The 11,400-nt window shown below is 39.3% G+C and overlaps 1 protein-coding gene across 1 annotated transcript; it reads left to right on the forward strand.

The window, feature by feature from the left end:
• The first annotated feature begins 672 nt into the window (after positions 1-672).
• Positions 673-11,400, forward strand: LOC121863316 (techylectin-5A-like). Its single transcript, XM_042361935.1, has 9 exons — positions 673-778; positions 2,306-2,412; positions 2,535-2,659; positions 3,270-3,320; positions 3,576-3,647; positions 3,947-4,113; positions 4,258-4,384; positions 9,932-10,041; positions 10,912-11,400. The coding sequence occupies exons 2-9, from the start codon at positions 2,317-2,319 to the stop codon at positions 11,124-11,126; spliced, it is 963 nt and encodes a 320-aa protein (XP_042217869.1). The 5' UTR covers positions 673-778; positions 2,306-2,316; the 3' UTR covers positions 11,127-11,400.

Below are 11,400 nucleotides of genomic sequence, written 5' to 3' on the forward strand. Positions count from 1 at the left end.
TTTTACAGACAATTCATTTGAAAGAGAAAAAAAAGTGCCTCGTAGATGGCGGCAGTATATTGTTTCCATCATCCAAAGAACATCAGGAGAGTCTTGTCACCCATGCTATTGTTGTTGTTCTTTATGATGGTGTTATTCCCTGATTTTTTAACCATAACTTTAATTTCTACAGACAGATAAGCATCATACTGCTCTTGGGTCGAATGTTACGGTTACCGTTGGTAATGTGGAAGATTAACGCGCACAGAACCATTCAACGGTTCTTCCATGAACGCGGCTGCCAATTTTTAATTCCTGATGCTTACAAATCAAGCGCACGAGCACACGAATCAAACACTGCAGCTCTGCAAATATATCTGTAGCGTAGGAACGGTAATGATGAATGAATACAAGATCGAAAATATACACATTTATATCATATTTCGAGTAGAAATATTAAATTCAAGTCTCGCCCTCCTTCTTGCCTTATTTCTGTGTGTATAACAGGTGTACCGTGTCGTAAAGGTCTTAATACTGCACACATCAGTGAAATGCGATATGAAGTTGTTTGAGAACTAATTTGCCGGGTTTCTTTTTATGAGACCAAAAACAAATAGGGATGATGAGGTCCCTATCACGATGTGCACACCTGTCGTGAACCCTCAATATATTGCAGCCCCATGTCAGGTATATAAGACGAACATTTCATCGCAATCGTCAGCACCACACAGGTTGTCTAGCTAGTGACCACAGCCGTCAACCGGAGAATAACTTTCGCAACTTCTTGAATCAACTTCAGGTGATAGATGCATTTTCTTTAAAACTTGAATTAATCCTTTTTTTTTCAAAGTTAGAGTTAGTTCTTAATATAAATAGGATAACAAAAGTGACGTTCTAAGAGATCTGCTTATGTACTGTACTTTGAGGAAATCCTGAAAAACGGGTTGTGTGTTTCATTACCTTTCAGTGGTAATGTACGTCATATAATCTTACTTTTGAAACTGTAAACATCTACCAGAAAAATAATTTCCCACTGGGTGTCTTTTTCGCGAGTGGTCCGGAGTTTGGGTTTTTAGGTTGCCGCGGTAATTTCTGAGATTAGCGTTAACTTTATGATAAATTTTGGGGGGTACTGGGGACCAGGGTGGCCGCCAGACCCTTGTCCTAAAATTACCTTGAACAGCATAGAGCATCTAATTGTTACCCCCTGGCCTACACAACACAACATAAATTCCTCAAATGTAGGCGGCGGCTAATGTTTTTTAATAAAATTTTGAGAAATGACAACACATTTCATGATCTGTTTTACGTCTGTATAAAAATATCATTAATATCGGACATAAAACTTATAGGCCCCACTGGATTTGTTTTCCTTTAAGCATAGCCTCATCTCCAATCTCTTTAATTAATTAGTTTTATGTCTGCAACAACGAAGGTCTTACCGCAAATTCTGTAAGTGTGTCCAGCCACATAGCTTAGTTTGTAGTTAATGGCGCGTCTATAAAGATATTTTGTACATTATCATCCAGTATGTAATGAAAAAACATCGTTTTACGTAACATGTACGAGCAGATTCGAAAATGCACTTAATAACATCTTTTGTGTATTAATCTTTTTGGAAAGGGGGAGCAAGATGATACGAGTACTGACAAAATACGTCGATGTTTTCAGCCTGGCAAAAGCATGAGAGGAGTGACACCGGTCACCAAAGGTTCAGATGAATATATTTCAACATTGTTTATTGACTTGACTGACAAATAGTAACGTTTGTGAACCACTCAAAGATATTGAAAACTATTTCTAAGAAGTTTGTTTGGTTTCCACCGACGCTACCATAAATCTGGTCGAGTGTCAAAATCAGAACTGTTAATACGATAAAATTACGAAATGATACACCAGAACTCAAGAGCTGTGTAATTAATGTATGATATAAATTCAGTTGTCGAAGCTCCTTCCCAAAACCAGCAACATAATACAAGTTACATTAAATGTCTACATAGGCCATCTTTCCATAATATGCGGTTCTTAAAGTTTTTGTTTTCCAGTATAACCACATTAAGTTAACTAGGAATATATTGTATTAAACTCGTAAAACGTTTGTGGAGTTCTCGGTATGTATGAATTGAATAAATTGTCTCACACCTGTATTTCTTATCTGCTTGTTTACATTAGACTCTATGATTAAAATTTGCATATCTTATTCCCGATTTACCAGCGATAAAATAAAACTTAGATGAGTCATTCAAGCTGCATATATTCTCTTATCATATAATTTCTAAACAAAACCTGCTACATATTCAGGATATTTCTTTTGGTTTACTCTCAGGAGCACCCAACATGAGCAAGATGAGGGTGGTGTGGGCGTGCTTGTGGACGGTGGTACTTGGCGTGTGTGCCACCACAGCCACCCAGTTCCAGAAGGAGACTGACGTGGTAAGTAGATGTAGCTTCAAAAGTTCTTTATATCCATCATCCAAGTATTCCATAATTTCATTTATTCTATTAGTGTTTTTTTTCACTTATACTGATATTTTATATTACATTTGTACCTACAGGAAGGTGTCAACAAGGCCCAAGAGTTCCGGCAGGACGCTCGACTGGACGAGAAAGACCAAGAGTTGCAAGAGAAAGACGAGAGTCTGCTACAACAAATTCATCCAGTTGATAGTTTTATGACGGGGTAAGATGTTGTATCTGTTATTTACACTTGTTATCCTTGAATAATTATAAGAGCCTATTATAAGACTTGGATCTGGCGTAATAATGTACAAGGATAAGAAAAATGTTTTGACTTTTATGTTGCTTTGTAATATTGTAAGAAATATTATCTAAGCTCTTAGTAGCATCACCACAAACACCACACTAAAGTGACTAAACGAAGGTTTGTTGAAACTTGACATCAAAGAAATACGAAGCAGGAACTGATAATTATGATGTACAAAGTTACAATACGTTCACTTGTCACGAGATAACAAAGATGAAAAAAAAAGAAACTAGGAACGCCTGAGATATCAATAACAACAAATTGCAAATTGTCTAATCGGCATTACTTTTAATTTTCATTCACTTGTTTTGAGAGAACTAACCTAACATTACAGTAGATCCTCATTAAAAGTTTATTGTTGCAAGATTAAGAAAATGGCAATTATATATGGACAAGGACTACCTTCAGCCAACCCTTTAAGAAGTTGTGTCACACTTAGAAATTTTATTCTCGTTAATAACAGACGATTTTATTAAGCTGAGAGAAACCCCTGTCACCTAGTGTGTTAATCTTCTGGTCTTGGCAGATCCAAGAATGATGCTGCAAGTTCCAGGATATCAGTGGCCTCAAATCTGAGGTAAGTGAGCGTTTGTAACACTCACATATGTTTGCATACTTCACACCACACAATGACATAGTCTGTAAATGTTGAAATATTCAGCTCATAAGAATAATCTTGATAAACATAAGATAGCTGATCATAAATGTGGGCGTGCTTCACTCACTTGAAATGATGGTCTCCAGGTCTTGATCACAATTCTTAATGTAGAGAATAATTGTCCGTCTCTGTGGTGACATGACCTGTGTGTGAGGAGGTAATGTTGTGCTTCAGGCCCGTGGACTGTGCCGACTATCTGATGAGCGGCGCCAACACCAGCGGTGTTTACGAGATCTACCCTTTTACGTGAGTACCGTCAGCGTGTCGCTGGTCAGGTAAGATCTCTCATCTGCGACACGTAGCAAACAGATAATGCACTGACATCACCTGATAAGGTGCGTACTAGTGAATAGGTCGCTAACCAAGTGAGTGTCATTACTAAGTCTTCCCATTCTGGTGACGACCGTCACTTCTGTTCATCACATGGCAAAACCAAGTAGTTGTATTATTGTCTGCACGTAGAGATGTCAACCGTGTTCTACTACCATAGTTGCACGTGCAAGTGACAGCACATGGTGATGATTACACGTGTTCCACTGCCACAGGTGCGCGTGCAGCAGTCCGGTGCAAGTGTGGTGTGACATGGAGACGGACGGAGGCGGGTGGACGGTGTTCTTGAGTCGTCAGAGGCAAAGTCCTCAAGAGAACTTCAACCGTTCCTGGGTCGATTACAAGAACGGCTTTGGCAACGTCTCAGGCGAATACTGGCTCGGTGGGTCTCTGTTGTCCCTCTACTTCACTAAAAATATATAATACCTGTCAAGGAGATTCAATATAAATAGTTACATCGTCTGGATGTTGTTATTAATCTGTATGTACAATTCTTCTGTATCAAAGAGTTGCCTTCACATTACAGGGAACGAAATACTGCACAAATTAACAGCCAGTAGAGACTACTCACTGCGTCTTGATATGGACTATCAGTCCGGTGCTCTCCACTACTTCACATATGCTTCCTTCAGTGTTGCTAACGAAGCATCCAGGTAAGTTGAGGAGACCTTTGGTAGCATAACACCCTCACTATTATACTCATAAACATTTTATATTTTTTATATAACTATATGCACATATAATTCATTATTATGGGGATATACTTTCGCTAATGTTATCTGCAAATGTGAGTCATTACATGTTAATCACATGTACAGTATTTGGTTCTACATGTAAGGGTGGTTTCGAGACAAAACGGCCCCAATCGAAAACGGACCAAACCAGAACTGCCCTAACCGGTTACCAAAACGGCCGAACTCTAACCTAACCTAACCTAACCTAACTAAAACTGAGCATAAAAGCAGCCATGTTGACAGTCTGAGTTGGCTGGGTAACTAACGAGAAGTGGCAACTGTTTGTTTGGTCCAATGTTTACATCGTTTACATTTGACAGTTGCCACTTCTGGTTAGGTTAGAGTTAGGCCGTTTTGGTCACAGGGTGGGGCCGTTTTGGTTAGAGTGGGGCCGTTCTAGTTTGGGACGTTTTCTCCTACTACCGTAAGGGAGAGGGGCTCAGTGTTACCTTCTCCCGGTTATCCGGTTGTGTATCAACTTGTATACGAGTCAAATCAACCTTCAGAACAGTCTCTCCCACTGCCATACGCATCATACAGTGGTAAACTGTTGGTCATTTAAATGATACTTGTACAGGTATCGCTAACCCCGTAACTTTTAATGGACAAAAAAGGTAATTGCTTATAATTTCTCAAAGGCAAGACGAATATAATTAGTTCCTCTTTAACATGACTCACACAGGTCATCTTTCATATAAATCTCAACAAGAGAAAATAATCACAATCTCGTAAAATTAACGCATATTAAAAATATTAGAAACGAAAAAAGGCCTTAGGCTGTGTTTCACCCTTCAAGGTGCTCACGCTGTACTAAATCCTAGTTTGTTTTCTCAGGTACTACTGCTCTCACGTGTTAGGTAGTGAGTCCCAATCTTCCTTATTCCTATTTAAAATTCGCCCTACACTTGAGAACATACGAACATAAGAATGGAGGAAACTGCAGCGGGCCTATTGGCCCATACTGGGCAATCCCATTTATACCCAGCCCCTATTGCTCATATAAGCATCCAACCTATGTTTGAAGCTATCCAGCGTATCCAAGTTAATGATGATATATGTTAACTTTTTCCACTCATCCACTACTCTATTTCCAAACCGATGTTTACCTATTTCGCGCCTAAATCTAAATTTGTCTAATTTAAAACCATTGTTACGAGTTCGCTACTGATTGGATATTTTGAGTACCTTTGTAATGTCCCCTTTGTTTAGCCCTGACTTCCATTTATACACCTCTATCATTTCGCCCCTTGCTCTACGTCTCTCGAGGAAGTGCAAATTAAGATACTTTAACCTGTCTCTGTACTCAAGGTTCCTAATGCCCGGGATTAGTCTTGTCATTCTCCTCTGAATTCTTTCCAAGGATTCTATATCCATTCTGTAATACGGTGACCAGAATTGAACTGTGTAAGCCAAGTGAGGTCTCACAAGCCCAAGATATAGTTTTAGGATGACCTCTCTAGTCTTGTAACTAACACTCCTTTGTATGAACCCAAGTACTTTATTAGCATTGTTTCGAGAAAATACACATTGTTTACTTGGATTAAGATTTCTACTTATTATTACTCCTAAATCTCTCTCGCAGTCGGATTTCTCAATAACATCGTTGTTCATCTGGAATCTGGTTTCCCTGTTTACATCTCCTATACAAAATACTTTACATTTGTCCACATTGAATTTCATCTGCCATTTTTCAGACCATTCGAAAAATTTGTTTAGATCTTCCTGTAGTTTTGCTGAGTCCTCGTCAGATTTAATAACACGTCCTATTTTAGTGTCATCAGCAAATTTACTTATGTTGCTGTCTATGCCGATATCTATGTCGTTTATGTATATAATAAATAATAATGGTCCAAGTATTGAGCCTTGGGAAACTCCACTAGTGACGTTGGTCCAATCGGATTTAGTGCCGTTAATGCTCACTCGCTGTTTCCTGTCCTTTAACCACGGTCTAATCCATTTTAGAATATCACCTTTAATGCCATGAGCCTCTACTTTTCTTATTAATCTTTCGTGGGGAACTCTGTCGAAGGCTTTGCTAAAGTCGAGATATACCACATCATAATTGTGCCCCTCGTCCACTGATTCGTTAACTGATGAAAAGAATGTTAATAGATTAGTTAGACATGAACGCCCGCTTGTGAAGCCATGCTGGGAATCATTGATCAACTTGTGCTTCTCCACGTTATTTCGAATAGAGTTTGAAATGATTGCTTCCAGTAAAATGCCTACAATTGATGTTAGACTGATTGGACGATAGTTAGAGGATAGTGATCTATCTCCCTTCTTGAAAATCTGTATTACATTCCCTATCCTCCAGGATTCTGGTACTACACCTGTTTTTAAGGACATGTTAAACAATTTTGCTAAGGGCGTACTAAGCTCTTCCTTACATTCCTTTAATACTCTGGCAAATATCTCATCAGGACCAGGTGACGTATTAGGCTTTAGTTTGTCTATTTGCTTACTAACATCGTTACTAGTCACTACTATCTCGTTTAATTTGTTTTCTCCACTATCTCTGTATAGAATCGGTACTTCGGGTATCATGTTAAAATTTTCTGTGGTGAAAACTGTTGAAAAATATTTATTCAGATTATTGCTCATTTCTCCATCGTTATCAGTTAGCTAGCTGGTATCTGACTATATTGGTCCAATCTTTTCTCGTGTTTTAGTTTGATACATTTGATAGAATCCCTTGAGGCTTGACTTCGCCTCCCTTGCTATCCTCAGCTCATTATTCCTCTTTGCTTTTCTTATCTCGGTCTTAACCCTACCGGCCAATACCTTATAATAATTTCGGAGGTAAACTTCGCCACGATTTATCCTCCTACCTATAGCCTTCCTTTGACCAATAATGTTCTTTAAGTAATTATTTATCCATTTAAGGTCATTGTTGTTTGATCTGAGTTCTTTGGATGGTATGTTTTGCCTTTGTGCAATAAGTAACTCATTATTTAAATTGTCGTGGAACTCGGCAACCTCAGATCTCGTTATCAGGTCAGTCTCAACCATCAGGTCTCCGGGTAGGGTGAGTTCTCCCTCTGTGGGTACATTGTAGGTCATATCATGTGAGGTCATGTAGTTCACCCCCAAATGTGATACCCCTTCTCTCAACTGCCTCTTCAAACTATCAAAGTTTGCCCTTCTGAAATCTGGGACTTTCATGGAATTTTCCTTACAGCTGCCCTGAAAATCTTACTGGAATCTAATTTTTTTGTGATCGCTGTTTGCAAGTTCGTTCCCTACCTCGACATTACTAATGAGGTTTTCTCTGTTCAACAGAACTAAATCAAGTATATTATTACCCCGGGTGGGTTCAGTTATATTGTTGACTTAGGAAACAGTCCTGGATCCTTTCAAGAAAATCCTCTGATTCTGATTACTTGTAAGGTCAATCCAATCTATTTGGCTAAAGTTAAAGTCGCCTACTATACAGACTTTGCTGTGTATGGAAGCCCTGCGCATTTCATCCCAAATAAGTCGCTCATTAACTCTATCAAGATTGGGAGGTCTATATATTACTCCTGTGATTAATTTTTCCCTACTATCGATTAATTCTATCCAAATTGTTTCTGTATTCCGCTTAGTTTTTATTTCCTTATTTATTTCAAACTTCAGATTATCCCTGACAGAGATTGCTACTCTGCCTCCTTTCCTAATCTGCCTATCTGTATGGAATAATTTGTAACCTGCAGTTTGGTATTCGACAGGTAACTCACGTGAGTCTAGGTTTATCCATGTTTCAGTGAATGCTAGTATATCGATTTTTTCGGTACATACCAAGGCCGTAATATCATCCATTTTGTTTCGCATACTTCTACTGTTTGCATAGTAGACTTTTAAGTTAGTCGTGTTCTGAGTCCTCTCTTTGTCGCGTTTAGGTTTTAACTCCCTGTCTAATTTAGTTTTGTCATCATTCCTAACACCCTTTCCCTGTAACCTTTCACTTTGTTTACCCGCTCCCACTGCAGTCTCTTCCACTCCCGTGCTCATATGTTCCCCTAGCAGTTTAAGGACTTTGATATCTTTTGAACTGCCCTCTCGAGAGATCCAGCCAGGGTTGCCACCCCATCCCTAGACAGGTGCACCCCATCCCTAGCATAAAAGTCCCTTCTGTCGTAGAAGTTGTCCCAGTTGTCAATGAATGGGACTGATATTGACTGCAATATCTGTCAAGACGGCCGTTGACACCAACTGCCCTTGACAACCATTCATTGCCAACTCTCCTTCTAGGCAGGACACCACATTTGATAGGGATCCCTCCCTTAGTCCTAATACGATCTATGGCTGCCTTGAACTTCTCAAGAAGCTCCTCACTCCTACACCTGCCAATATCATTGCCTCCTACACTGAGGCAGATAATGGGTTGTTCCCATTACCAGATAAGATATTGTCCATCCTGTCAACTATATCCCCCATCCCAGCGCCTGGCAAACACACCCTCATCCTATTTTTATTTTTACCACAAAAAACTCTGTCCAAGTACTGTACCTGCGAGTCGCCAACAATTAAAGTTTTCCTACCTTTTTATCAGTCCTGTCCCTGACTATACTAACGTCCAATTCATCTATCTAAGGACTGAAAGAATTGGTACACTTAGCTGTTGTTGACGTATCCTTGGTGGGTTTTTTACTACCCGGGTGCATTTTTTCACCACCAGCTTGGTCGTCCCTCTCCTCACAACCTTCCATTCGCCTGATTTTTCGTCAGACACCGGTTTTCTTGTCTCGTTTCTTCCTTCATCCTCGCCATCTCTTCTTTTAATTTCAAGATTTCTTCCTTGGCCCTCTCTAACTCGGCCCACAAAAGGGCACAACCCTGTTTACAAGTAGCACTAGCCATTACTTTTTATCCCCTTCTCGCCATTCACAGCATTCAGTAAATTCTTTTCCTTATTATCACATCAAATTTTTCGTGAGATGTCGGTTGAAATTCAAACCATCATCCTAAATCTGTTTTAGGGCCAATTGCAAGAACTGCCGTGGTGTACAACACGCTGTGGTAGAAATAGTATCCAATTGCCACTACCGCTGGTCAACAATGTTCTGTTGAAACAATACACATATGAATATATTCCATTATTTAATTTTAGCCTTTGCCCTTCTTACCCGAACAACTCCCTTCCTCTGATCTTTTTCCTTGTACATTACTTGCACTTCGTATTGTTTATGAATTATAAGTCTTCCTTCCTACTAAGCAAGCTTGCAGCTTTGTTTGATTATCGTGCTTAATGGTGACTGCATCATCATGTGTGTCGCTGCTGTCTTGTACTTCTGGCATTGTGTATTACTGGAAAAGTATGGTCAATATTATGAGGTCCATATAGTTCAGAAAGACAAGTGTTTGTAGTTTATGTTCCCCTGCACATGTATTAATGATTTTATGATATAGATACAAGTTGTACATGGCTTACTGCTACAAATACAGAGATTACTCTTACGTAATGTACTTGTTTCACTTTTACAGATACAGAGTGACAAGGACCGGCAGCTCATCAGGAACTGTGTCCAGCCACTGCTTCTACTCCGGAAGTTCATCCTTCACTACCTATGACCGCGACTACGACTCCTATAGCGGTATGTTAGCAACTTTTGTTACTTTAATATCTTCCATATAATATTGTACCGAGAAAGACGCTTCACAAGATACTAAAGGTAGACTTGTGTGATCACTCGATGCAGAGTAGAGACTGTTTAAACTGTAAGATGGAGGTTATATTGGTTTAGATCTTATATCGTAAATCTGGGAATAATATTTAAGTTGCGTTCTCAAGTTGATTCAAATTAACTTAAGCATACAATTACAATCAGCGAGGAAATGATAACTGAATAAACTAGGAGATGTAAATGTAGAACAGAAAATTTGATTTACACAAAAGCATCTCAATAAATTCAGTTCATTCAAGACATGGTAGACTACATGGTCGAGCAAGAGCATAACGACCAACGAGTGCCTGCATCTTACACCCAGAGTTCAATGGTTGATACCAATTATATTGTTTTGAAAATCTGAAGAATTTTTTCTGGATCAACATAATCATGTGTTGTAAAATTACTGAGATTTTGTGTATGATGGCGCGGTGACGATAATTTTACGTACGTTTATGATCTTTAATACTAAAGTGATCATTCGTACGTTTCTACGGAAGACAGACAGATGAATGATTTACACAGTGATGAGAAATAAGAAAATAGATTCTTACTTTATCATAATATATTCACACATAAATATCCAAGTTATAAACAGTTTTCCCAGACGTCCTGTACCGTCCACGCGGAGATGGTTGAAGCTTTCTAAGTCATATTCACCAAACGAATAAAGAGCCGAGGACTGTGTTTTTTTTATTAATGAGATTTTTGAGTTACCAGTGATTATCCAGCCCCTCATCAAGTATAGGTCCAGTTAAGTAGTGTGTAGTCAGACTGATGTATTAATCTCATGGACAGGTAACTGTGCGTCTGTAAAGGGTGGAGGTTGGTGGTACTATAACTGCCGCTACAACAATCCCACCTCGCCCTACAACCAGGGCCTCAACTACACCTGCTACTACAACAGTGTGGTGAGGGTCTCCAAGCTACAGCTCAAGATACGACCAGCAATCTGCGACTCTCCCATCAAGACCATCAATGCCAACTCCTATAACTGTGGTGGATGTGAATAGAGCAAACAGGGTACGACCTGACCTGACCTGACCTGAGGACTCGGATATATGGCTAAGACCAAGACCCACAGCCTCACACAACAACAACTGTCAACACGCCATCCTAGACTGGTGGCACGGATGGTGTGATACACTTACTTGTGTCTTGTTCTTTACTACCATAGATGTAGTACATAACTTATGGCAACATGATCCTATATATTTGTTATGGTATAAAGCACATAGGAGTTTTATATCTAATGGAAGAAACATTAAACTAAACGAAGAAATTATA

This window comes from Homarus americanus, unplaced genomic scaffold (assembly GCF_018991925.1).
Source record: "Homarus americanus isolate GMGI-L3 unplaced genomic scaffold, GMGI_Hamer_2.0 scaffold46197, whole genome shotgun sequence".
In the NCBI taxonomy this organism is placed as follows: domain Eukaryota; kingdom Metazoa; phylum Arthropoda; class Malacostraca; order Decapoda; family Nephropidae; genus Homarus; species Homarus americanus.

What these genes read in the sequence shown, in the direction of transcription:
- LOC121863316 (XM_042361935.1), top strand. Translation starts at nt 2,317, where the DNA reads ATGAGCAAGATGAGGGTGGTGTGGGCGTGCTTGTGGACGGTGGTACTT. An exon ending in TCCAGAAGGAGACTGACGTG is followed by an intron (nt 2,413 to 2,534) that starts GTAAGTAGATGT and finishes TTGTACCTACAG; the next exon opens with GAAGGTGTCAACAAGGCCCA. An exon ending in GTTGATAGTTTTATGACGGG is followed by an intron (nt 2,660 to 3,269) that starts GTAAGATGTTGT and finishes TGGTCTTGGCAG; the next exon opens with ATCCAAGAATGATGCTGCAA.